Source organism: Curcuma longa, chromosome 10, assembly GCF_044706935.1.
Source record: "Curcuma longa cultivar G26 ecotype Majalengka, Jawa Barat chromosome 10, ITB_CL_G26_1.1, whole genome shotgun sequence".
Taxonomy (NCBI): Eukaryota; Viridiplantae; Streptophyta; class Magnoliopsida; order Zingiberales; family Zingiberaceae; genus Curcuma; species Curcuma longa.
In genome coordinates, this window is record NC_133870.1 from 8,048,458 (window position 1) to 8,074,367 (window position 25,910).

Here is a 25,910-nt window from a genome sequence, read left to right on the forward strand (position 1 = left end):
CTTATGAACAGAGATAAATGAACATAACTATATATAGAATCTCCACAACACATCATGAGCAGTACACCATGGTTCAATCCGCGACCATATTACAAGCAATTCAATGCAATTTGCAACTACATGGGTGTGAACACCCACTGATAACATTTAGGGTTCTCTAATCTTCAGAAATAGAGGTTTAATTGATAATACAAGGGAAGCATTTTATCATGGATTATGTGTTCCATGATTCTCCATTAGCTACATGATCAACACCAGCGTTGAAAGGTAACATATACAAAAACAAGGTCACCCTCGAAAACATCTCCACATACAATATCAAACCTGCAAATTTACATATTCCAACTCTATGGTAGCGCCATATGATAGTATTCATCGTTTTAGTGCGGAGGATGGAATGATAATTTCGAGTTCATCCATGGTAGGGCAATCATGGATGTGCAGGCAATGCTCATTTGCTAAATGCAGCAGACAAATGAAAGTCAAATGGGGAGAGATATCTTTGGCTGAATCTAATGAGCAGTCAATTGGGAGATGGCGTAAAATCTGCGTTAGATAGACTGTGGCTTCAGAATCCTGACTCTGCAAATAAACAACCAAAAACGAGTTGGAATATAAGAAATCAACCAAGACCATTTAGAAAATGCAACATAGCTAAATGTCCAATTTCCACACACAAGTTGTATGATGAATGCATTAGCAGACGGAATTTGGAGAGGTGTCTGTATCTTATTTCTAGAGAAAAATAATCAATGATCAGATTGGTAACATTAGCATCAACTGGCAACTAAATTCTATATATTCAAACGGCTTCTTTACACCACATCCACCACGTTACATGATAGGGATTGGTCATCAGATGTAAATAAAAATGCATATAAGACAGGGCATGGATAGGGCCAGGATTGTTTCCCCATTCTGCTGTGTTTGTTATGTATAAATTTTCATGGATTAATTATTTTCCAACAAAAATAATGCTTCTGCATATATATATAAATATATTTTTGCTTTGCCCTGCCTTGACCTTTGCCTGATCATGCCTCAGGAGGTGATGGTTGCAACAAAAATCAATCTAGTTCGGGAACAAACTTGCTAGAGAATATCAAATTACACTTGGTTTATGGAAAGAATCTAATTGATCCTCCGACGATAAGATCAAAAAAAGTTCTATGCAAGGTCAAAATATATAGAAATTATTGTTTAATCTTTTGGAGGATAGAGATTGAAACTTGATCTTTCAAGTTTGTTCCAACTTGTTGAATCAAGAACTTATAAATAAAAGGGGTTTTTTTAAAAAAAAAAACATGACCTAAACTTTTGAAACTTGTGAAAAATATAGCCAGCACCAATAATATACAAATTCTTTTTTAAAATTTAACAATCATATTCATACGTTTGTGTCCAAAATAAACATTAATTTGCACTTGCCATTAGGATATTATAGATTAATTGTTAAAAATGACCTACAATTTCCTGGAGCTTATGCTGTTGTAACAATTAATCCATAGTCGTAGTGGCATTTGCTTGTGAAATAGTTGAATGAGTATGTCATGTTTGTAGATCGAGTATTGATTATTTTGGATAAGCTACCAAAACAATTAATCTAAATCAAATGAGTTAATGGAGGAGAATTTAGAAGTGATTTGGATTATTACTAAAAGAAGGTGAAACATAAGAAAATATATTAAAAAAATGGAAACTCCTACATAACAAAAAGGGTGCCAAAAGCTTTATAAGGATTTCAATATAGCTATATACAACTTAATCAAACTTACTCAAAAAGATGAGCACAATCAATTCCTTATTTTTGACAAACTGCTCATTCCTTTTGTTTTGCATCCTATTCAGGTGTCCAAATTCAGTTGTATAGGATGAAAAACTTCAACCTCTAGCGTAGTCAAACCCAAACAAGACAGATTCTAGTGATTGAATTGATTTAATCTAGAACTAAGCAAGGCACAATTCAATTGACTCATTTTAGAACTAGCTCAAAATTGAGCTCAGTAATAGCTTGATGTTTATTAGCCAAGCAAATTCATAAGCAAGGCAAAGTTTGCATTCTTCAACTCACATTTAATCATGACTCTAACTCAACATTGGTGAGAGCTCAACAATTTTGGAAACTAAGCCTCAGATCTCGAAGCCCACGTTCAGCTTGAGGCTCATGCTCAACAAACGTCGTGAGAACAAGCTAAAATGTAGTGAAGCTTTGCATAGCTTTAGCTCATCAAGGTATCTAAGAAGCTAGACACCATTGATTATATGTACTCACTTATCGTTTTTGAATAATAAATTCACCATTTTATATAATAAATGGTTGCATATAACATTTAAGAATATATACGGGTTCCTTATGAAAAGAAAGAAAGAAAGAAAGAGATCAAGAAAAAATTGATAAGACTGAAGCAAAAGGTACCCTGCTAAAAGGGGATACAACCCACTACACTAATTTAAGTTCAAAATACATAATGGAGAAAAGACTTACCTCATAAGAGACTTGCACTGATTCTTGTATATGATTCCAGAGCATATTTTTCAGTGCATGAACATCAACTTGTTTCGATACTTTGTCGTATTGGATGTCTATTTTGCTCACCTTCAGTTTAAAACAGACAGATGTCAGTATAAAATTTTATTATTTTGACAAGCTAAGGGAGTGGTCCTGGAAATGTAATATTAAATGCCAACTATATAGTATATAATTGGCAAATGAAGAAGACAGCCTTCACTCCTAAGAACTTTTAATTTTTGAGGTGGTGATCTGTTTTAGCACAGCTTACTTGCAACTGTCACATGGACACCCACTAGTTTGCCATTAGGAAATGTTTAATTTTCGGATGTCATTTTCACATCAAACGTACTTCTACCCAACCATGACGCTGGCAGAGTTAAATACAAATAGTGACAAAATTTGAAACACGCAACAAATGTCACACAAAAAAGACATGAAGGAAAGATTATATCTTGCTGCCAGGATGCATGTAAAAAAAAAAGGTGATAGAATCCACTGATGACATGATTTTGATTGGGATCTTTTGAAATAATATCTTCTATGAAGGCTTACTGAAAGAGCAAATAATTTTGATGATGTGCCATAGAAACCGTTCTGTTTTTTCACGAGTCATTTTCCAACAAAACACACTTCCCTCCAACCTTGACATTGACAGAGTCAAACAAAATTAAAACCTAATTTTAAAAGATGCAATACAAGTGGAATGCCCACTATTAACATGACTCAGATTTGGTCCTTTGAAACTATCTTCTAAGAGGATTTCATTGAACATAATAAAAAAATGATTTGTAGTATGTGCAATACAGTATTTTTCATCTATTTTGCTTTAGTTGCGTTTTTTTTTCTCTCTTGGAATATCTCATTTGGATTATAAACACTACCATATCCACACATTCTCACATTAAATAATTTAATAATGAGGGCCTCTGTTTTGTTTAATTATTGATTATTTATCAACTTTGTATTATGATGACCTCCAAACTTGAATTATTTCTGAGTCTTTATTTGAATCATAGCTTGTATACGCACTGAAATACTATGGTTGTCGTGTCATGCGTATTGCTGCATGTGATGTGATTGTGAGTCTTGCGTTAACCTCAGTTCTCTACTACTAAACTAGTGCACACTTAATATATTGGTTGACTTGATGAATTTCAACAGAGATCTGTGCCATAATATAGAAACGTGTATGCACCTGACGAGGTTGACGAACAAGACTCCCTTGATCATCTGTATCACTGATGGCAAGTCCATCATCAAAGTTATCACATGTACTATCATTTTCCCATGATGCCACATAGCTCCCATCGTTTTGTCTTGGTTCATCTGTATAGTAGGGAATAGATGTATATCTTTAAGATGAAGAAAAAGCATAAATTAGAATTGATCATATAAAAATACAGCAGCCATAAATCAAGGAGACATAAAACCGAGGATTGTAAAAGAATAAAAACTGGTTGAAGTGCTAAATTCGACTTGCACATGGATGAAACATCAACAAGAAAAAAATTTAAATATAAATGAACTTGTAGATAGAACTCATGAATTGAGCATGTAAACAGTAGGTATCAACCTTAACAGGCTTATGCAATCATTGGCCTTTTGAGAAGACAGAACCCAAAACCTCCCTTAACTGACAATGGAAGCGTGGTGACTGCATGCCCTTGAGTTACACCACCATAACTTTCATAAATTTCCTTCCTAAAAGAATAATCAAATGAATGACTTTCCTTTTACGTGAATCTCCAAATTCCTAACTGAACTCTCCTTTCCTTTGGAAAAACTACAAGTAAATAAATATACTGTGTTTCTGGATTGGGGTGTTTATGACAGTCAATTGTTTTAAAAGATCTTTGATTAAGCACATAGAATGACTATAGCATATCTTGGTGTATGTAGGGGAGTGCAGTTGTTCAAAAACTTGTAAGAAAAAAATGAGATTCATATTACAGCGCACAAAAAAGAAAGCAAAACACAATGTATTTTCTTTTCTAAATACACCACCAAAAGTTCCATTCCAGGGAACTGAAATGACAACAAATTGATATGAAGAAAATATTTGTATGCATATGCATTCGGTTGGGTTCTTCAACTAATCATTTAGCTTATTACCAGCAACTTACTTGAAGCAAAAATCAACTTTAATCAAACTAATAGGCAATAATTAACATCTCTAAATCACTTGATTTGGATACTTTTCATCAATAGATAGCCAAAATAGCACATTTTCATAGAAGAGAATAAAGAGATACAGTACAATGATTTGTCAACCACAGGAGCTGAAAGATCATAAGAATCATACAAGCAAAGAGCAAAAGACCACGAGTTACAGGGAAATTGCAATCTTACCAGAAAGCTTTCTTCCTTTCTTTCCAAGACACTAAAAAATGGAAGAATTTCTATTAATACAGAGAAATGAAGCATTCTGACAAAGAAACAAATTGATTTTATCTTACCATAACATTTGGTAATAAAAACAATTTGACAAGACTTTCTGGTTGATAGTGATAATCTTCAGGAAGTGAAGTAATACATGTTGCTTTGTTTGCAGGCAATAGTAATGATTTTGGATTCTTTGGAGGTGCAAAGATATTTGGCATATCAATTTCCAGTGATTTTGTAAAATCAATATCATTAACATCCTTCCTGTTCTTCGGTTTCTTGCTTACTGTTTCAGTGTTCGTGTCCAATGATTGTTTTTGATCTAAACCTGCAATCATTTTCTTCCAATAACCAAACATGTGATACAAAGAATGACAAAATAAAGTTGAGGAATTTTTTTTCTATGTCTACCCTTTTCTTTTCTATACTTCCAATGATCAGGTCCTGCCCATGCATTTGATTTTGAAGTAAACCCCAATCCTACAGACAAGAAATCAGTAATTTTTTCAAGCTTCTCTTCGGCATAAGGTCCATTAAAGTTGCATTCAAAATCCTCCTGCATCACAAAGAAAACGTTTAAACAACCAAATTCTACAGTTAATGCAAAGTCAGAAAAATGATACCTCTAGATCATTTGCATAATTTAGGTTTATGTTAGTTGAGTTGTCATCAGCTACACTAAGATGGTCATCATGGTCAAGGTTCCAAGCTCCACAATCATCATCAAATCCATTCTCTCCAACATCCATTTGGTCATTTCCTTCAGGAAAATCCTCAGCAATTGGCACTTGAGGTGAATAATTTATATCTGGCCTACGATTTTCTTCATCAAATTGATTCAGGATATCCTTTAGAGTGGGTGAAATATCATTTGCCGTGAGCATACCAATCATCATTTTCTCAATGTAATCTGTACAAAAAAAAATCCTCATCCAATTAGTGAACTTATATATATATATATATATATATATATATATATATATATGGACATAACAGTCACAATTTACACTAAACTAAATCTCCCTTATTCGTGCCTTTAGCAAAAGAAAGATCAATTAGTTCAGGTCCCTCAGTTTCAACTGTTGACATGCTCCTTTCTGGACATTCAAATGAATCAAAAAGTACACGGCAACCACCATAAACCCCAAGGTTGTTCAATAGAAGACCCTTAGCACCACCTTCATCGAATTGTGCAGAAGTCTGATGATACAGAGGATCCACAATAAATGCCTCTGAAAATGAAATTTGCTAAATTAATTTCTACTCGAGCATCAAATATTTTGAAACAGGAAACAGACATAGCACTAAGTCATACCATCAAACTTTTTTATGTTAAGGGCTTCAAAAGATGATTCCAATGTCGACAAAGGTGAAAGCTGTGGTTCATAAATAGTGTAAGCTGAAAACATCTGCAAGAGAAAGTTCTAGAGCTGGTAAGTCTGTGTACCTTTCTTTCCAGTTCCTTCTTAGAGATGTCATCTGTTTGTGCAACATCAATATTGTCCCCCATGCCAGTGGTGTCTGTGAGTATAGCTTGTTATATTAGCAAATTGCTGACTTTCTTCTAATAAATAAATCTATTAAAACAATGCACAAAAGAGTGTAGCTAAAAGAATGATGAGGCCAGAAGATAAAGATAGGCCTGGTGGCACTGGTGAGGAATTACAAGAAAATAAAGTATAATAGAATATCAACTATTCAATGTTTTATTGAACTGTCCTTTTATATATATATATATATATTTGGGTACTACTATGATTCATTGTCATGAAAATGTAAATTTTCTATCAAGGAAAGCTATTTGCAACCAAATATCACTTGTTTGATTCCAAGCCCTCCAATAGTGACAACCAACATGACTTGTAAGCAGTAGAACCTAACCGTTATCTTCTTCTCGACCAGCACGATTTATCCCTCCAAGAACTTTATATGCCTCTGAGTGCACGGAATCTACTCTCATCGAGTAAATCTTCACACCAGCTTCCAAAGTACAGCTTGCCTTACCAGATCAATATTTTGAAATTAAATTGGTTTAGTTGCCATTTCACATCATGTAAAAAAGTAAATATTTATCCATACACAAACCTTCTGGAAATTGGTTTCCTCGTCATCTCCAGGGCTCACTCTAATGATCTCGCTGAGATGATCTATAAGGCTCAGCTCCCATGTGTTTTTCTGGGTAATCTTCTGCAGAAATGACAGAATTCTTGATAGTGCCATAAAAAATATATATATCCGGGAAAGTATATCTTTTACATGCAATATGAGAAAAGAACACGAAAATGAAGAATTCATCAGAGCAATGCGAGTAAAGGGGCTAAGGGGAGCGTCAGCTCGCGAGTGTTTTTCTATTGAATTTTCTCCATAACACAACCCATCATCAAGGGAAGGCAGAGTACTCGAATCAAAGCATGAAAAATCTAACCCTAAGATGCCCACTTTCTCCAATGCGTTAAAAGAAACAAGAGAACGAAGAATGCACGCGAGGGAACAGCGGTCGCACGTTTTCGCTGGCGAGCTTGATGCAGTTGTGGAAGAGATCCATGATCTGGCTCCTGTCCATGATATCGTTTCTGCTCTCGGAGAAGGGCGGCTGGCTGGGGACGACGGACTTGCGGCGGACGGAAGCGGCGCGAGCGGCGGCGCGCGCCTGTGCGCGCTCGAGCTCGTCGTTGTTGGATCCGAGGTGGAAGGGAGGGGACTGCAGCCGCGAGGCCATCGGGGTCTTCGACGGCACTGGGTGACGCGCCGTCGCCGAGGGAGTGCAGTCGCCCATCGCAGAGTCCCAAAGCGGGATCGGAAATTAGAATTAGAATTTGAGTTCTCTCTCTCTCTCTCTCTCTCTCTCTCTTCAACGAATCAATTTATTACGATTCGGGCTTTAATGGGCTTTGGACCTTGTTCCATGGGCTTTGGGCCTGCCTGCTAATTTCTCATTTAAACCCTTGAATATTTTGGGCCTTGGTCTTTGAGCCACCTAGATTATACGAAAATACTCTTGAATCCTTGTTCTCATAATACTTGAATGCCTAAAGGAAGTCCCCGGGGTCATAGTGCCGCGGTAGGACATCCAGGTTGTTACCCAGGTATCCACGGTTCGATCCCGAGCTAAGGCGTATTTGCAGGAATTTTCCTCCAAATGGGAATCGCAATCAAAGGATGCTGGGCATCTGGGTTGGTTGCTACGTGCGCTTCTCAATTTACCCTGGTGCCCGATGGGAAACTTCTGTGGGACCGGGGATTATCATTTTTTTTAATGCCTAAAAGAATCTAAAAGAGTTTTGACAGAGGTCAAAAAACTTAACATCTCAAACTCGTGGTAATCTACTCTCTCCCTTTGCTTTCATTTCATAACTATAAGTGAAAATTTTCTTTCTTCAACTCTTTATTTTCACTGTGTATGCTATTAACATGATCAATAAATATAATCCAATCTTTCTTTTGCAAATTAACTTAGAAAATGGTGGAATTCCCCACCCCAATGGCCTCACACAGTTGGCCTGACGATCATCTGTGAGGAAGTAAATCGAGAAGCTGCAATTCATCATGATGAAGGAGAGCATTATCTCGATTTTGTCGAGATTCAAATCTTTGCCCACTTATGCAATTTTGCTCCATCGTAACCAACTCAGATATGCCCCGGAAGCTATTCATTGCTTGTCTTTGAGTTAACACAAGGAATTTATAACTAGGTGAGTAGTCTATTCGCCCCCTATAGTTGTATCATTGGCCCTACACAACTTGCCCTCCATTATTCTCAAGGCTATCTCTTCTAGTTGTAAGATCTTTTAGGGGAATGGGGATTGTGTCATAGTTCTTTGAATGACCATGCACACAAAATCAATGTGAAACCCTTCTTTCCATCTTATAGTGCTTTGTTCTCTTATTCATTGTGTTTTATATGCATGTCTGCATCAAGAAGCATGATCACAATATCTCACTAATTCCATATCAAAGTTTGGAACCCAGTTCTTGTTCTTGGAATCCAGAAGCACGCAGCAGTGCTTTACTAACTTACTGAAACGAACTGGAGTCCAAGACAATGCATTTAAGCTAGCAATCAATAACTATCAGCATAAAGCTAATAAACCCCCGGCCATGCACATGATGATGAGAGCTCTCTTACTTTGGGAGAGAATTAAAGTCGAGGGCTGGCCTTTCTCTATCACATCCAAACCCTGCATGTCTTCGTGCTCATGTCTCTACCCTCTGATTTGGATTTGGAGCTCTCTCTTAGGCCCAAGGCACATGGTTGTGTGTCCTCGCATGGGGCGTAGCTTTCAGTCGACCATTCAACTCTGGACCACCTTCAGAAAGTGATTCAAAGATGCTGAAGTGCCTCATGGAGTCGAGAAGAAGGAAGCTACGTATACACAAGCACATGTTGGAAATTTAAATGGAAATAAAAGATGGTGGAAAAAGAGAAACTTTTTGTGATGGAAATATAATTTCACATTGAAAGTTTCAAAGCATAATTATTGATTTATATTGTGTCATAAGTATTAATGTTATAAACAAATACATGAGGAAAGGCTCTCTCACAGGGAGAGTGTAAATCTAGAATTTGAATTGTACTGAACCAAGAGCGATTTGTGTGTGAGTGTGACCTATGCACGTTGAATGTCGATCCGTTAGGATAAAATTTGTCCAAGTGAATGAACTAACATTTTGCCACTTGAAAATGTTTTCTTTTTGCTCAAATGATAAGTATGCAACTAATGCATACTAATACATGCATAAATGCAATTTAGTGATCATGAACGTATGAATGCATGAATGTATGGATGGAAAACTCTATATAAGACTCCAAGTGAGCAAAGAGAACAATCCGAAAATCACTTGCAGCCCCATCTTTCTTTCTGCCAAGTTTTTTCCCGTAATAGCGTTCGGGTATTATCTCAGTTTGCCGTGATTTACCTGTATTTGGTGGTCAGCGCGGTTCTGTCATTGTATTCTGGAAAACAAACGTCCATCATGACCTCTAAACACCGCCAAAAGGGACAAATCTATTTTAAAAAAATTGCGTTGAACGCATGCGTCGACATCGGGCCACTCGGCGTTTCGACGTCTTGGTCACTCGGCGTTTCGGCCACTCGACGTCTCAACGTCTTGATCACTCGGCACTCGGCGTCTCGGCCACTCGATGTCTCGGCGTCTCGGCCACTCAGAGTCTCGGCTTTCGGCACTCGGCCACTCGGTAGTAGCCCACTCAACACTTGGCACTTGCCAACTCGGCGACTCGACTATTCGGTTGACTCAGCATCAATGATCGAAAAAATATCAGTCTCCATTGACCGTTTGAAATTATCAACTTAAATCATCTCTACCAAATAAATTGAATTATCTTATAATTTAATTCAGTAACTTCTTCGATAAAGATCGTCCAACAGCACAAACCTATGGAAAAGTAGTGACGTCCATCATGTGTATGATAAAAATCCAGTAGTCCCCATTCCCACTCAGAGTTCGGATGCTCTTCATCAGTTTTGGCAAAGGACCCATGTACAGGTGAAACATCAATCGAGTTGATGTTAGGATTGTGGGCTGCTCGATCGAGTATCTGATGCTCAGGATGTGATATCGTTTCATTGTCGATCGTTAGGAATACATATCCAGCTATTTGCACTGTAGAAGTGGCAGACGAATGATGATAAACAAGAACAGGCAAGAGGATAAACTTTACTCACAGTTAGAGATCGATGCTCCAAAAGCTCATGAAAATGGTAACAAGAACAGGCTGTGCTTACTGATCTGCCTGCATAAATCCAAGAGAGGATGATGAGCCTTCGTCCATTTCCAGGTTGAAGACTTGCAGCCCATTCTTCACTTTTGTATTGTGGATCGATGAGCAGAGCATTGTCGTCTTCTTCCTGCCTTTCATTCTGGAACATGCAGTATAAATGCACACAGAGGAGGCATCGTAATCCGCACGCGCTTCCTTGCTTGTCGGGGAGTCGCTGATACAGAACGCAGAAGAGCATAAAGATTTGATTCCGATCGATCGGTTTCGTGTTGAGAGATGGGTGGTTGATCGCCGGCGGAGGGAAAGATGATATCTTGGCATGACCTGTACACGGTGCTGGCGGCGGTGGTGCCGCTCTATGTGGCGATGATACTGGCCTACGGCTCGGTGCGGTGGTGGGGCATCTTGACGCCGGACCAGTGCTCCGGCATCAACCGCTTCGTGGCCATCTTCGCCGTGCCGCTCCTCTCCTTCCACTTCATCTCCACCAATGACCCTTATGCGATGAACCTCCGTTTCGTCGCCGCCGACACCTTGCAGAAGCTGCTGGTCCTGGCGGCGCTGGCCGCCTGGTCCAATTTCCTCCGCCGCGGCCGGCCTCTGCCCGGCGGCGCCGCGCCGCTCGACTGGTCCATCACCATTTTCTCCCTCTCCACGCTGCCGAATACTCTGGTGATGGGCATCCCCCTCCTCATCGCGATGTACGGGTCTTACGCTGGTTCGCTCATGGTCCAGATCGTCGTCCTCCAGTGCATCATTTGGTACACGCTGATGCTATTCCTCTTTGAGTTCCGCGCCGCCCGCCTCCTCATCGCGGATCAGTTCCCGGCCACCGCCGCATCCATCGTCTCCTTCCGGATCGACCCCGACGTCGTCTCCCTCGATGCCGGGGCCGCCGAGGCTGTATCCGAAGTCGGCGGCGACGGCAAGATTCACGTCACCGTCCGTAAGTCGACCTCGTCGAGGCGATCGGCGGCGATGATGACCCCCCGCCCATCCAACCTCACCGGCGCCGAGATCTACTCTCTCAGCTCCTCCCGTAACCCCACTCCGCGAGGATCCAGCTTCAACCACGCCGATTTCTTCGCCATGGTCGGCGGCGGCGGCGCGGCGACCCCCTCCTTCCGCCCCTCCAGCTTCGGCGCCGCCGACTTCCACTCCCTTCAATCTTCCCGCGGTCCCACCCCGCGCCCCTCCAACTTCGACGACCACCACCACCACCACCCGCAGCCGGAAATCTCCGTCGCCGGCGCGGCGAAGAAATCCCACCCGCATCCTAACCGAGCGGGGACGGCGGACGCCAAGGAGCTGCACATGTTCGTGTGGAGCTCAAGCGCGTCTCCGGTGTCGGAGGTGGCCGCCCTCCCCTCCTTTGCTGGCCGCGATCCTGACCTCGACCATGGCGCGAAGGAGATCCGAATGCTCGTCCCGGCGGAGTTCCCCACCGCCAAAGGTTAATCAATTAACAAATATCCTCGATTCGATTAAACTAACCCTCGCCCTTGTTTAAATGCTCGTGGTTTCTATCGAAGCTGAGGAATACCAGGCGGAGGAGTTGAGCTTCGGCGGCGGCGGCGGCGGCGGAAAGCGAACAACAGAAGCGAGCGGCGGGGAGAGGGGCGGTGCGGGAGGGCCGTCGGATGGGATGAGACCGGACCGTCAAATGCCCCCCGCGAGCGTCATGACCCGTCTGATCTTGATCATGGTGTGGCGGAAGCTGATACGAAACCCTAACACCTACTCCAGCCTCATCGGCCTCACCTGGTCCCTCGTCGCCTTCCGGTGGCACGTCGCGATGCCGAAGATAGTGGAGAACTCCATCTCCATCCTCTCCGACGCCGGCCTGGGGATGGCCATGTTCAGCTTAGGCAAGTCCATCTCCTCCTCAACTCGAGCAACCTCCGATCGTACTTCTTAGAACAAATCGGGATCCGATTCCTGCAGGGCTGTTCATGGCGCTGCAGCCGAGGATCATCGCGTGCGGCAACACGGTGGCTTCCTTTGCGATGGCGGTCCGGTTCCTGGTCGGACCGGCGGTGATGGCCGCCGCCGCGGTCGCCGTCGGCTTGCGCGGGGCGCTCCTCCACGTGGCGATCGTCCAGGTAAAACCGATCGGTTGTTCATCCCGTCAATCGATCGAACTCCAAGAGCCTCGCTCACATGCGATGTTTTGTCTGCGTTAGGCGGCTCTCCCGCAGGGCATCGTGCCCTTCGTCTTCGCCAAGGAGTACAACGTCCACCCTGCCATCCTAAGCACAGCGTGAGCAGCAGATCAATCAAAAACTCCCCTTCCCCAAAAACTACTCTTTTACATATTACGACACTGCAGGGTCATATTCGGGATGCTCATCGCTCTCCCCATCACTCTCGTTTACTACATCCTCCTCGGATTCTGACGCACGTCAACGATGGTGAAGCAATCACTCCTCCTCCACGCACGCACGGGATGGAAGCGACGGCCGGCCTTGGCACGCCCACCGCAACTCAACCGGCATTAGGCAAGGGGCGCAGCGTAGCAACAAAGAACATCAAGGAAAACAGTTCCTTTTGCAGCACTGCATTGTATTACGAGAGATCGATCTTGTTTATCTTTTCTTTTTTTTTTCTTTTAAAAAACTGCGAGATTAAGCAGAGAAGAAGATGCTTATTCTGTCAACGCACCCATCCTCGATTGGAATATATATCTAATAATTTGATATCCTGCGCAATTTATCCCGCGTGACTCGTGCACGACACTTTCGATCCACTGCCGCTGCTGCCGACCCGTCCGTTTGCCGTCTCGGGCGCGATCGACGCGTCGCTCGTCGGCGCTCCGTCCGGCGGTGGATTCCGGCCGCGATTTGATCGGAATCCGACGAATTTGATCAGAAATGCGGTCGATAGTGGCGCGCGTCGGATTCCGACCAAATCGAGATCGGAGACCGGCCGAGGCACACAAGGATACGTCGATCCTTTGTGCCTCGGCCGGTCTCCAGCCGTGATTTGGCCGACAGTGTCAGACGCGGATTCTGATTAAATTTGTCGGCAATCACTATCCGATCAGAATCCGTCATCAGACGGAGCGCCGGCAAGCGGCGCGTCGATCGCGTCCAAGGCGGCGGTCGGCGGTAGTCGGACGATGCGGCGAGGGCAGTGGCAGCGACGGTGAATGAGATGTTGCGCACGCATCGCGCAGGATAAATCGCGTGCAGGATATCAGTTCTCTATTGTATATCGATACCTTGTTTTCAATTTCCAGTTTGTGATCCCTCTAGTGAATTGCGTGCCTCGAGAGTTGAGACCCTTCTTCTTCAGCATCCGGAATGGATCGTGGGCCCGCGGCAATAGAAATGATTGGAGGGGTGGCATTGATGGGCTCGGGCCCACTGAAGCGTGCAGCCTCTGCCCGAAGGCATGCCGAAGCGACCGGTAGACGTGGCCAGACAGGCAAGTGTGTCCGCGGTGAGTGACACGGTCCCACCCAAGGCCCGAGGCGCGTCGGGCGTCACGTGTCACAAAATGACAAGTCCAGCAAGGACGACTCCAGTCCCCGGCGGAATTCGGGATCTCGGGGCTTCCACCGACCACCGAGGCCCTGACCTTCCTTTTTTTAAATCTTGCTATCGACGGAGAAGACTCGATCCCGGAAAGGAACGGCAGTCTCGCTAGGGATCGCTGAGTGTTGATGATGAGTCAGGGAAGGCCGACGGCGGCGCAGCAGGAGGCGGCGCCGGGGACCTGGGTGATGGGTACGCCGGTTCCGCCACCCGCTGGGTGGAGCGTAGCCGACTACGGGTTTCCCGCTTCCGGAGCTCCTCCTCCTCCTTCTTATTCCGCATCCAGTAACAGGGCCGGCAATCCCTACGTGAATGTTTCCCCTGTTCCCAACAAGAGTGTGTTGATTAATGATCAAAATCTTCTTAAAACTAGCCTCCTAGGGTTTTCTTTCTCAATACTATTTAGTTTTCATTTCTTCTGGTTCTTCGTTTCAGGCCCTACGGAGACGATACTGAAGGTGCTTGGACGATGTGGGAAGAAATTGGAAGATACCTCAAGGAAGGCTGGTGGCGCAGCTGGACATGTCTGGCAACACCGTATGTTTCTGAATCCTTCTATCAGCATGCATTTTGTTAACGTTAGTAAGTAATTCATTTGTGAAAGGAATAAGCAGAGTGATAGATAATCCACAAACAAGATCGAACTAGTGAGGATTAGAGATCCTGAAAATTTTGTCATGTTAATATACAGAATCCAGAAAGAGTCAACTACAATGCTATTCGAAATAGAAAAGCATCAGGCTCATAATAGTTAGTCCAACCCAGTCTCAATTATGTTTATGCATCATGATAGAAATACTTTAGTTGGTTACACTAGGAGGCCTTGTCTTGGTGTGCATCATTACATGTGCCATTATGTGAGCAAAAATTGGACATAGAGGTGCATTGAGCTCTTTTTAGTTAGTGATATGAATTACACAAGCCTATTATTCCCTGTCTGTGATTATTTTCCTATCGAAAGAAAAATAGAGGGGAATTGATTAGAGGTACTACTTGTTGCTTATGCAAATGTACTCACCTAGTTCTTTGCATTACACTTTTAAGTTGATATCTGAAGATTTAACTAAGATTTTATTTTTTTTGTCTTTTAGTTGAAGATATCATTTTCTTTTCTCTGTCTGCAAAGCATTGTAGACAGGAAAGAAATATATATGAGGACTGTGTATAATTTTTAAAGTTTAACATTGTCTTATAATCAAAATGTTGATCATGTTTTGGGTCATGTATGGGGGATGCAATGAACTGATCAGCCTAATTTAGCAAAGAAATGAACTTCAATGGGCAGACTTTGGGACTTTGAATCGGCTTAACTAATAAAGTAGTCAACCAACATATGGTTCAATTTATTTACTCTGCAAGTATACAACTTCTCATCTCGGTATTGAACTAGAATTCACACCACTCTAAATGCACTAGAATAACAAATCAAATATTTAATTACCATTTGTATCATTACCAGACAGCCAATTCTGTCTGACACTTGATTTTTGTTGCAATATTCAAGAAGTTTAACAGGCCTTCATTTCCATTGGAAAAAAATTAGCAATTTTAGTGGGTCTACCATGGGATTAATTCTATTATTCTCTGTTGTATGTCAGTTAAAACCAGTCCTAGTTTAACAGATGCAGCGTTGGCTAGGATCACACAAGGAACAAAAGCTCTTGCAGAAGGTGGGAACGACAAGGTTTTCCAGCAAACCTTCAATACTTATCCTGGAGAACAACTTTGGAAATCCTATGCCTGTTACATTTCTACATCAGTGGGTCCTGTGATAGGAACATTGTATTTATCCACAGCCAGAATTGCATTTTGCAGTGACAACCCAGTAAGCCACAGTGCCACCTCTGGTCGACAGGAGACGACGAACTATAAGGTGCCCCATCGAATTTTTTAATTAAACCTCTCCTCTATGATATATGCATGAAACACATGCGACGGATATGGTAACCGTGTACAAATTCCATCTAGTAACAGACTATCATGTCTGAAAAAATTAGTTAGCTAAGAGCATTATTTGCCATACATGAACTGGCTCGATGCTTAGGTTCAATTATTTTGGCCATTATGTGTCACATGAATCTTTACCATGCACAAATGTGACCCAGCACAAGTAAAACTAGTACTTTGGTTGTCAGGATTGTGTTTGATTGAATATAGGCCATCAGGAACTTTGTTAGACGACTACTTTCAATCGTCAAATTCACTAAAATCCGATTTTACATCTATATGCAGATAATTGTGCCTCTGGATCATCTGAGGGCGGTCAATCCCTCCGCTAACACCTAGGGACCCCTCTGACAAATACATCCAAATCATCACCGCCGACAATCATGAGTTCTGGTTCATGGGATTTATATCATATGATAAAGCCCTCAAGAACCTTAGAGAGGCTCTCCGATTTAGTCCTCATAGTTCCAACTTCTAGATTAAAATACATTTCGTGTGGTACTTATTTGAAACACGCAGACTGTTGGTGAATCTGTAAAATAATGTGGAATTATCTCAAACCATCGGTAAGAATTCTTGAAATGGTTATAAAGATGAGTTTGATGTCTTTTCTTTCTCCGCCCTGCAAATTTAAGAAACATTGGATTTTTGGATCCTGAGATCATCAGGATCAACTGCATTTTATGATGCCAATCCACCAACTGAATCCATCTATTTGAATAATTAGTTGATCCACGTAATTGCAATTTTCCTTCTTTTTGTGCATTTTCTTCACAGGCTAGGATTGGCTCCTGTAAACAATAGCAGAAATCGAAGCGTGACTATAATCAATGTGTCAATAGAGACCCATGGGCATTCCTTTACAGATTTATCACGAGAGCATCACGAATTGTTGGCATTTGAGCCACCAAGGATTTACTTTGGTGCACGGCGTAGAAAATCTCTCATATCTTGGTGCACCTCTACGTGGACGATGACACGCATGTTTTTCGAATCTTCAAACAACACTCCACCGGCTTCTCGTGCAAAATCACATGCCGCTTCAAATACTTCCTGAAAGGGGTAACAAAGATGAAGGAAAAAAATTAGTCATGAAAAAAATAAATAGTGAGAGCTAGTTGCCAGTCAAATTTATTACCTTTGAAGGGAAATCCTCATAGAGATAGGACGGAGTCATCTCAACTCTATTTCTATCGGTTTCCCAGAGCCTAATCTACAGGGCATTTTTTGAAATATTGGCATTATAATTCACCAGGAATTTTGAAGAACACTCCAACTAGAATAATTATCATGAGAAACTAAAGCAAGCAACGACGGCATGAATTTTGAATATTGGTTATGCCAGAAAGTGAAAAAAAAAAAAACAGAATGCAAACGATCTATAGCTTTGTACCTTATTGATTCTGAGGACTTCTTCATTTGCATTGAAACATGTTTGATTTTTTTTTTCAAAAAAAAAACCATAATACTGGAAGTACAATCTAGTTGGAATTTAGATTTCTCTGGATGAATAAGCACCTGATCTGTAACATTTTCTGGAACTACAGGTATCTTATTTGCAACTCGGGGATGTGCATTCTGCTGTAGGAAAGAAATAATCTGGAACGACAATTTTAAAAAGATAAGATAATCATGACAGCATAATTAATAGTTCCCAGCAATATATTTTCTTGAGTTATACTATCGATAGAATAACCTTGGAAGTTATTTTAAAATATAAACCAAACATCAACAATTTTTTTTTTTTTTGAATCTTATACATTAATCATCTTGTTTCTATTATGGCCTACCCTACTAATTTTGCTACATTGAGTTCCCATGTGACAACTGATCAATGTTTGCATATAAAATAGCACACTGAATCGAAATAGGGTAGCTTGACCTTGGACCTCCATTTTTCCTTACCCGCCTTTAATCTTGACTCCCCTTTCTGCCCTATTACTATAAATGTATCCTCACTCTAAATTTCACAGTTGTTGCATACCATATTCATTGCCAATGGTAAAAAAAAAAAGATGTCAAGTCCCACAGGACAAATTAACAGGCCAACACAATAATTGAAACAAGATGAGAAGAAAGTTGTAGCTCAAGTGAAAGAATCTTGAAAGTTTAGACTGTATAAAATCATTAACCATATTTCTTTTTTTCTATTGGTAAGTGCTAATTATTCTAAAACGAATAGCATGGCAAAAAATTAAAATTAACGCTTGCCTGTTCTGCTGTGATTCCATTCTCAAAAGCATTGTACAAACTTTCTTTTGTAATAGCTCCAACAATTAGGTTGGGAAGTTGATATTCAATCCTGACATTCAACAAACAAGCAAAATGAAACACTGCAATATCATGGGATTTGAAGGAGAATGATTAGACAGAATCACATTAATATCTTGACTTATGACCATTATATTAAATTACTCATCTCGATTTGTTTGAGAACCTTAGGTAGGTAGTTGAAAAGAAATATGCCTACTGTGGAGCTGTGCCTCAAATCATTTGAAATTGGCATTAGCTTCCAAAGCATGAGACTTGTACATATTTGATTTTCTCCTATGCTTCGTTCGGTCTATGATAATGGAAGTTCCTACTGAATATCTTCAATTGCAATAATAAAGTGCACATAACCAAAATATTCAGCGTGGAACATGAAACCTGACTGCAAAAGTCCAATTCAACATGCACAAACCAATAGGATACTAAGTATTTGAAATCATTATATCTGCATGGGGCATTAAAGATTTTTTATTCTGGCAATCCCTTATACAGAGCAGCCTAATGATGGAATACAAGATTGTTAAAAATTGACACTGTTTAGGAATTACTACTACCGCTATTCAGGAACCTGTACCTTGAAAACAGACGTAGAATCTCAGAGTATAATTTTGATGTAGAGTATGAATACATTCTGAAGTTTGTCTCCACCACAACAAAACCCTGTGCATGAAAATCATATAAATGAGCATGGCTGATTATGAAGATAGGTGATGTTTGATAACCTCATCATATAGATTAACAGGCAGAGATGTCCATACTCTCTCATGCACAAAAAACAAACAAAAAATCCTATAAGTTTACAGTTGAAACCTGTAAGACCAGCTTAAAACAATAACTCGAGAAATGCAGATTTCCAGTACTAAAACAAAAAAAATTATTGTTTTTCCTTTCATATCATTACCAAATTGATAGCAATATACTTCTGTTCCCTGTCGGACAAGTGTTTCAAGAAATTTACAAGAATTGATTTGTTCTCTGTTACCAAACATAGCAAATTCAGGTTATTCTACTCCACAACTTTGTGGAATGGCTATCATGGATTCATGGGAAGAGCCTCATTATTTGATATGATCAAAGAGCTTTAATCTAAACCTCAGCATCCATATTCAATAGGCCAAATCTAAACACTTCTGGCAATGGCACCAAGATATTCAGTAGACTCAGCCTTCAAGTCTTGCAATACACAATCAATATCAGGCAGACACTCTTCCAATCTCTTCCATGAGATGTGAGCTAAACTGAAGTGTCAATACTCAATAGTTGAAAACATCAGTCAAACTTGTACAGAAGGAAATTATCTACCTTTTAAGATGCACAAACACAGCCATTTCTGTAGGTTGATTATAATATTCCGAACTATAAATTTGTAGCAACTTTATCCTTAACTCAGTCATCACAAGCATATGTTTGATAAATCCAAACTTAATTATGGGGTCACATTTCATATGATATCCCTGCAATGCTTGTTAATTCTACATCTCTACCAGCAACACTCTTCATTTACAATTTAAATGCGAGTAGAGACAATCTTAAGTTTTTTTTAGAATTTTATGTGGCCTATGGTAGTTCAGCCATCGTCTTGTTTCAGATGGTAGTAACTAACGTTTCATCTTACAAAATGAGACTTAAAAAGTTGAGATGGATTTTATGTTAATTCTAGAAACCTATGTATAACTATTAATTCTAACAATAAGTTGGAGCATAGATATTGATGGACATCCAACTTGTCACAAAACAGAATAAGTTTCACAAATAATAACACACATATATATAAGATAAATAAATCACTCGACCAAGATAATGAAGACGCAATACTAGTGCAACAATTGAAAGACATGATCAAGTTATATGCTCTACACAGAAGTTGACGAGTTAGTATGTTCTTCAGAGAAATAAAATCTTATAGGATGTAGTCTTCTTCCTTCATTTTCCAAGGAAAGATATCACAGCAGAATAAAAATGAAGAGATAAATTGTGACGCAGACCTCTTTGTTTGAAGCTGAATCAGTGAAGCTCACTGAAAGATTAGTAGCCAATTTTGTAGGTATAAACCAACCCTCTTTTCTTCCCTGCCATATCACAAACAAGCGATTAAGATGCAGAGCACTAATGCCTCAAAAGAAATTACTGTAAAGAAGAAAGAGATGAACTCACATGTTGAAGTTTGACCAGCCCCAAGTCTCCAAGATCTTTGATAGCAGTTCTTTGAACATCAGTTAGAGTATTCAAGTTGTATGCCTATAGCATGAACAAACAAGATTCACTTCACCTAAGCTGGAAGCACAAATGACAAAATGATGTGCTGAGAGAAAAGGATTATACGATTCTTTTGCATCATTCAAAAGTGTACCATGAAGAAACATCAAGAAACCATTTCAAGAGATGACAAGAAATAAAGTCCCTAATTAACAAAGCATCCAAGGCATCATAGATCTATAAAAGGCCAACTGCAAAGGATGTATATTATTGTCTTCCAATGCAATAAAAGTTAGGGAAGGTCAACCACCAAAAGTGGGTGGTGATAAAATCATATTGCATGCAAGGCTTATGGAATTGGTCTTTTTCAGTTGGTCTTTTAGAGAAAACCTATGATTTCTGAGGAGACTGGTCAGTTCAAGTAACTTCAGGCAGATTGTGATTCATTTCGACACCTCCAGATTTTTAAGCATATATTGGAGGAAGAGCAAACATTATTATATACAAGTAAAATTGGGATCTGATCCAGTTATCTGTCATCAATTACAAAGGTTCTTACCAAGTGATAATTAGCACCTCAGATATAGCATGCATTACTAAATTTCAATAATCAGGTTGTCAGCCAAAAGCCACCACTATAGATGAAACTGCATCAAAACTCGCAGAATCCAATTATTAAGATTATTACAGTGGAACTCAGTTGGATAGGCCATGAGGTAAGTGTAATTTAAAATCAAATTAACTTGAACGACATTCCAGGTCGTTTTTCAAGGGAGTTAGCATGTGGGCCATCAGATTAGCTGGACTAACACTATGTGTACATCATTGAGTTACACAGTATTTGTTTTGACAACTTTGCTAAACAAAATGAGATAGCATCCACATAAGCAAAGGTGTAAGCATGGTTCTTGCATCTAATAAATATTGTAGAAATTTGAATTGTAGCACAAACTAAAAGAGAAACAACACTGGTACGAAAGAGGTTTTTACATTATATACAGTAAACTAAGAGCTTATAAACGACAATATACTTCCTCATTTGATCAACAAACAAATATTGTCATCGTTAAGTTCTAATGACTAATGACCAACTCTCAGAGTTCATTCTTTGTTGGAAATAGCTTGATTTTTGGAAAAAAAAAATATTTTCTGGAAAATTTGTATAGGAAAAAAACTTATCTTGTTGCCTTATATTCCTTTCAAACTTTTTTTTTGTAGCTTGTTCCCTCAGGTGGAAATGATTTCAATTAAAAGAAACATAAATCATTTCCTTAAAAAATCTGACATTTTCAATCGACTTCTTAACCATTTGCCATGCGCCAAACACTAGAAAATGTAGAAAATAGTTTTCAGAAAACATTTTATGCAAAACCTTAGATTACAGTTTATACTAACAAATATCATACATTTAACATCCCATTGGTATTTACAATCATCACAGAACTAAATTATTTATTATATGATAGATTTACAAGCAACCTTGATAGTTGTACCTGTCCAAGAGAATGAAAGCTAAGCTCAAGAAGGAATGATATCAAGTCTGTGGGATCAACTCCACGATCCTACATGATTTTTAAAGAATCAGATAATTAGTCTTACAGTACAAGTTTTTATACAGAAAAAAATTACTGGTCCATACATATTAAGAGTGAAGACATAATAGAAAGTATGCCAAATAGTACCTCTGCAGTAGATATGTATTCTCTAATGATGTACCACAGTTGTGCATTCGTATCCATCAGCTGTTTACAATGAAAAATGTGCTACAAAAATCAAAATGATAGGAGAGTAATAAGGTTTAAAAAAATGCCCACCAGAAATTGGAAGCCATTCTCAGTTAACTTGGGGACTTCATTTTCCCTGCATAAATGTGGGTCACAAGTTAAGATTTTCCTTATAATATGCAAAACAAAGCACAATAAAACCTCAGCGATCAGAATTTGAATAATGCAATATAACAGTAGAACAATGTAGCAGCATACCTGGAGCTTAGAAGCCCTCGCTGGAAAACCTTTATCATGGAAGAACTGAAACTTGTCAACTTTTCTGCTTGAGAAGAATTTATAAGCTGCAACAAGAAGCGCTGCATTTTTTCCCCAAAGAAGATATATTAAAATTCCATTTGAGTAAACTTGTGCAAATGAAAGAAAAAACAAAGAAGGCTTAAATCAAACAGCGCAAGGAGCAACCTCCCATTGTTCTGAGGCATATGTCTCAAGATCCTCTAAGGTTGGTAATCTTACGGTTGTACTCAATGGCATTGGTTCTCTAGGTAAAGTCCCACTGCAATTACAAATAAAAGCATCAAACCTATTTTCCTCAGCTTCAATGTGAGAAATGACCTAGATTGGATTTATAGAACATGCTTAACATTGATGAATTACGTGTAAAAAGTATAAGCTTTATGATTTAAGAACTGTTTGAGATAAAGGATTCATGAACATCCTACAGAGATTTATAGATATTTGTGAATGCATTTTTCAAAAGGGCTAGTTTTTTTCTCTTCAAATTCAGATGTCCTTGTCTTCATATTTCCTGTTAGCATAACCTAGTGCCAACTCCTTCCTGCCATCTTTGTAATGATATGTTCTCTATTACTGTATGCTTGCTAAATGAAAATATAACCACAGATAACCAGGAAGTTAATTAGTGTCTACAAGGATTGAACCCAGTAAAAACAGATTTGTGTTCTTGGTTAGATGTTAAGAGGAAGAAAGGTTTGTGTGATAAACCCCTTTCACTTTTTTGGCTTCGCCTAATTGTAAAGTTCTCCATGTGACAAGAGTTAAGTTTATAAGAGAAACAAGATAAAACATGAGTAAAAAAATGAATGATCCTGCCATACTTTGAATATGGGAAAAATATAGTAATACAATATCTCAAAAATGGAAATCTCCCAATGAAATTCTCAAGAATCTCACATCCTGATTGGTTCTGTATCCCTACACAAAAGCCCATAAATTGAAATAGAATTTTATCATATGAGAACTAAAATCCCGTGCCAAAGATACCAAACAAAGGTTTTGCAAAATAGGTATCAATTCCCATGCTATGGGAATTAAAATCGCACAAACCAAGCAATGTCTAGAACAAGACTTGTGTAGTTGAACACATAGATGAAATCATATAATTGCCTTTATCTGCCCTACATACTGTCCTAAGCGTGAGAACAATACATAAGGCCTAATAAGCAACCATATTTACCAGTGGGTTAGTGTGAAATGATGAGAAGAAGCACACAAAGTTAGAAGTTTTTCTATCACATCATGCAAAAGCTTCTATATCAGAGTCTGTATAGTCAATTAGATTATAATACACTCAGGCATGTAAGTCACTGAAACCGTGTCTTAATTGACAACTTATCGAAGCAATAAAGCATTGAATGATATATACCCATTCACAAGGTGCTTCTGAATATTGATCTGGAACTTTGGGTTTATCTTATAGCTTGTCTCCTTCTTTCTGCAACCAGTTGTAAAACAATTACATGTGTAGGAGTATATTTTGCAGAATCAACTAATCATTCACTCCTTACCCCAGGTTTCTATTAATGGAACAAATTTGAGACCAATATACCATGAAGACAGACATGAGAATAAATAACTTTTCTAGAACCATTTCTACAATAAAAACTTGTCATATATTTAAATTAAGAGCAACAGAAGACAGGAATAACAATCCAGTTGAAAGAATTAAAAAGAGTCTAGAGTATCATCCAAAGAAAGTATAATAACCTAAATGTTGGACACAATAGCATGGCCATCATCACGTTCAGAAAGTGAGAGAGACTACTAGCTCGTTTAACAAAAAAAGATATAGGAAATTGAACTGAAAGTCTAGGACTTGACATATTTTAGCAACTAAATTTTGCTATCAAATACTAATCTGGAACTTGAAATTTAAGATTAAATATATAAATACACAGCTTGCACAAATGATGTAAACAAGTACTAATCAGACAATGCAGTTAAGCACTTCCCAGAAATTCAGATGTAAACAAATGTTCTACATCTTATGATTTAAGCCATCAAAAGCATAACTGAGGAGCTAAAATGGCAAAAAAAAAAAAAAAAGGAAGCATAAAAACATCATACCTGTCATTAACTTCAAGGAAAACCCTCAGTTGAAGCAACCTATCAATGGCCACTTTGTGTTTGGAAACCCCATCAGGAAGCAACCATTCTTCCACTGACTTTGCTGTTATTGCAGTATCAATGTACAGCATTTGCAAAATGTACCTCTTAGCCATAGGGGGCAGTGATCTGAAGATAAAAAGAACTGAATGAGAATGAAAATCACCATATAAATAAAAATACACCATGCTTTAAGGATTATGAACTATTTAACCATATATCCATAAAAACTCAATTTACATAAAACAGTTAACAACACTAAAGTACAGAGACACTGAATTCATAATGTCCAACCCTAAATATAGGAGAACCAAAGCAAGAGCACTGAATGCATAAACCAAAGAAATAGCACGAGGAAAGTCAATCTATAGGATAGCCCCTTCAGTAGGCAGGAAGTACATCCAAAAATTAGATGGAGATGGATTGCTGAAATAGTTGGCTGCATAGAGATAATCCAACATAAATTTGAAAGGACATCGCCACGGAAACCAAACGAGAAGCCATTAGATATTTCGAATTTTTAAGCACCATATCTTCTTGAGGAGTCACTGAACATCTTGATCTAACCATGCCTATATCACTTGAAGCACCAAATCAATCTCGCAGAAGATGATGCCCATTCCACTTACAGCAAACCTACAATCTGACTAACGATTTCCACAAAGACAAACCTACTGAGAAACCAAAAAAAGGATAAGAAGAAGAAAACGAGAGAGGAGAAGATTTGCCTGAGAACGGCTTCGCAGATGAAAGCACTGTCGTAGAGCTTGTCCAGCTTCACAGCCGGCAAAGCCGCCACCATATCCATGAAGTTCTTGGCGACGATCCGCACCTGCGGCATCTTCTCCTTCCCTGGGATCACAGATCGAGGAGCAGGGCGGCGTGCTCCTTCCTGCTCGGCTTCGCACTACTCTTCCGTCTTCCCTAACCGCCTCCTCCTTCTAGAGACTTCGACTCGGCCTCGGGTCACGGCCCGTCTGCCCATTTCAGACTATTTTTTTTTTAAAATAAAATTGCAGAGAGATAAATGATTAATATTCAAATATTTTTTAAAAAATAAATAAATAATTTTTTACTTCTATATAATTTTTTTTCAAAGGCAAGTATGAATAGCATTAAAAAATTTAACATAATTAATAATTTATCACTAACATTTTATGAAAATTATTTAATTTTCTGAAATGAATTTG

General features: G+C 39.4%; 3 protein-coding genes and 1 pseudogene across 4 annotated transcripts; 2 read left to right on the forward strand and 2 right to left on the reverse strand.

The window, feature by feature from the left end:
- Nucleotides 1–46: 46 nt before the first annotated feature.
- LOC141836598 (condensin complex subunit 2) lies at nt 47–7,670 on the reverse strand. Its single transcript, XM_074724101.1, has 13 exons — nt 7,398–7,670; nt 6,980–7,081; nt 6,776–6,893; nt 6,342–6,415; nt 6,210–6,270; nt 5,929–6,126; nt 5,518–5,804; nt 5,306–5,450; nt 4,969–5,222; nt 4,862–4,892; nt 3,708–3,838; nt 2,486–2,596; nt 47–582 (listed from the first exon to the last, which is right to left on the reverse strand). The coding sequence occupies exons 1-13, from the start codon at nt 7,668–7,670 to the stop codon at nt 373–375; spliced, it is 1,995 nt and encodes a 664-aa protein (XP_074580202.1). The 3' UTR covers nt 47–372.
- Nucleotides 7,671–10,687: 3,017 nt separating this feature from the next.
- Nucleotides 10,688–13,289, forward strand: LOC141836560 (auxin efflux carrier component 3a-like). The gene is made up of 5 exons (XM_074724070.1): nt 10,688–12,090; nt 12,170–12,505; nt 12,582–12,739; nt 12,821–12,897; nt 12,967–13,289. Exons 1-5 carry the CDS (start codon nt 10,944–10,946, stop codon nt 13,031–13,033), a joined length of 1,785 nt encoding a protein of 594 aa, XP_074580171.1. The 5' UTR covers nt 10,688–10,943; the 3' UTR covers nt 13,034–13,289.
- Nucleotides 13,290–14,209: 920 nt separating this feature from the next.
- On the forward strand, nt 14,210–16,736 carry LOC141836562 (GLABRA2 expression modulator-like; annotated as a pseudogene).
- LOC141836561 (general transcription and DNA repair factor IIH subunit TFB2) lies at nt 16,734–25,680 on the reverse strand. 2 transcript variants are annotated; one of them, XM_074724071.1, is made up of 15 exons: nt 25,449–25,680; nt 24,682–24,849; nt 23,981–24,049; nt 22,777–22,870; nt 22,570–22,670; nt 22,402–22,447; nt 22,270–22,329; nt 22,081–22,149; nt 20,546–20,629; nt 20,377–20,460; nt 18,966–19,051; nt 18,332–18,422; nt 17,639–17,719; nt 17,259–17,333; nt 16,734–17,173 (listed from the first exon to the last, which is right to left on the reverse strand). In XM_074724071.1, exons 1-15 carry the CDS (start codon nt 25,559–25,561, stop codon nt 17,036–17,038), a joined length of 1,359 nt encoding a protein of 452 aa, XP_074580172.1. In that variant the 5' UTR covers nt 25,562–25,680; the 3' UTR covers nt 16,734–17,035. The 2 variants fall into 2 exon arrangements, 1 of the variants encoding a protein (XP_074580172.1); XR_012602461.1 differs by having other exon boundaries at nt 17,034–17,173; nt 17,259–17,328.
- Between the last annotated feature and the right edge of the window lie 230 nt (nt 25,681–25,910).

Coding starts and splice junctions, on each gene's coding strand:
- LOC141836598 (XM_074724101.1), bottom strand. CDS start 7,670: ATGGGCGACTGCACTCCCTCGGCGACGGCGCGTCACCCAGTGCCGTCG. Junction 6,271..6,341: donor AGAAGGAACTGGAAAGAAAG/GTACACAGACTT, acceptor TATGAACCACAG/CTTTCACCTTTGTCGACATT. Junction 5,451..5,517: donor ATTATGCAAATGATCTAGAG/GTATCATTTTTC, acceptor TTTGTGATGCAG/GAGGATTTTGAATGCAACTT.
- LOC141836560 (XM_074724070.1), top strand. CDS start 10,944: ATGATATCTTGGCATGACCTGTACACGGTGCTGGCGGCGGTGGTGCCG. Junction 12,091..12,169: donor GGAGTTCCCCACCGCCAAAG/GTTAATCAATTA, acceptor TTTCTATCGAAG/CTGAGGAATACCAGGCGGAG. Junction 12,898..12,966: donor CCTGCCATCCTAAGCACAGC/GTGAGCAGCAGA, acceptor ACGACACTGCAG/GGTCATATTCGGGATGCTCA.
- LOC141836561 (XM_074724071.1), bottom strand. CDS start 25,561: ATGCCGCAGGTGCGGATCGTCGCCAAGAACTTCATGGATATGGTGGCG. Junction 20,630..22,080: donor GCTTTCATTCTCTTGGACAG/GTACAACTATCA, acceptor TTCATGCTATAG/GCATACAACTTGAATACTCT. Junction 17,174..17,258: donor ATGAGGATTTCCCTTCAAAG/GTAATAAATTTG, acceptor TACCCCTTTCAG/GAAGTATTTGAAGCGGCATG.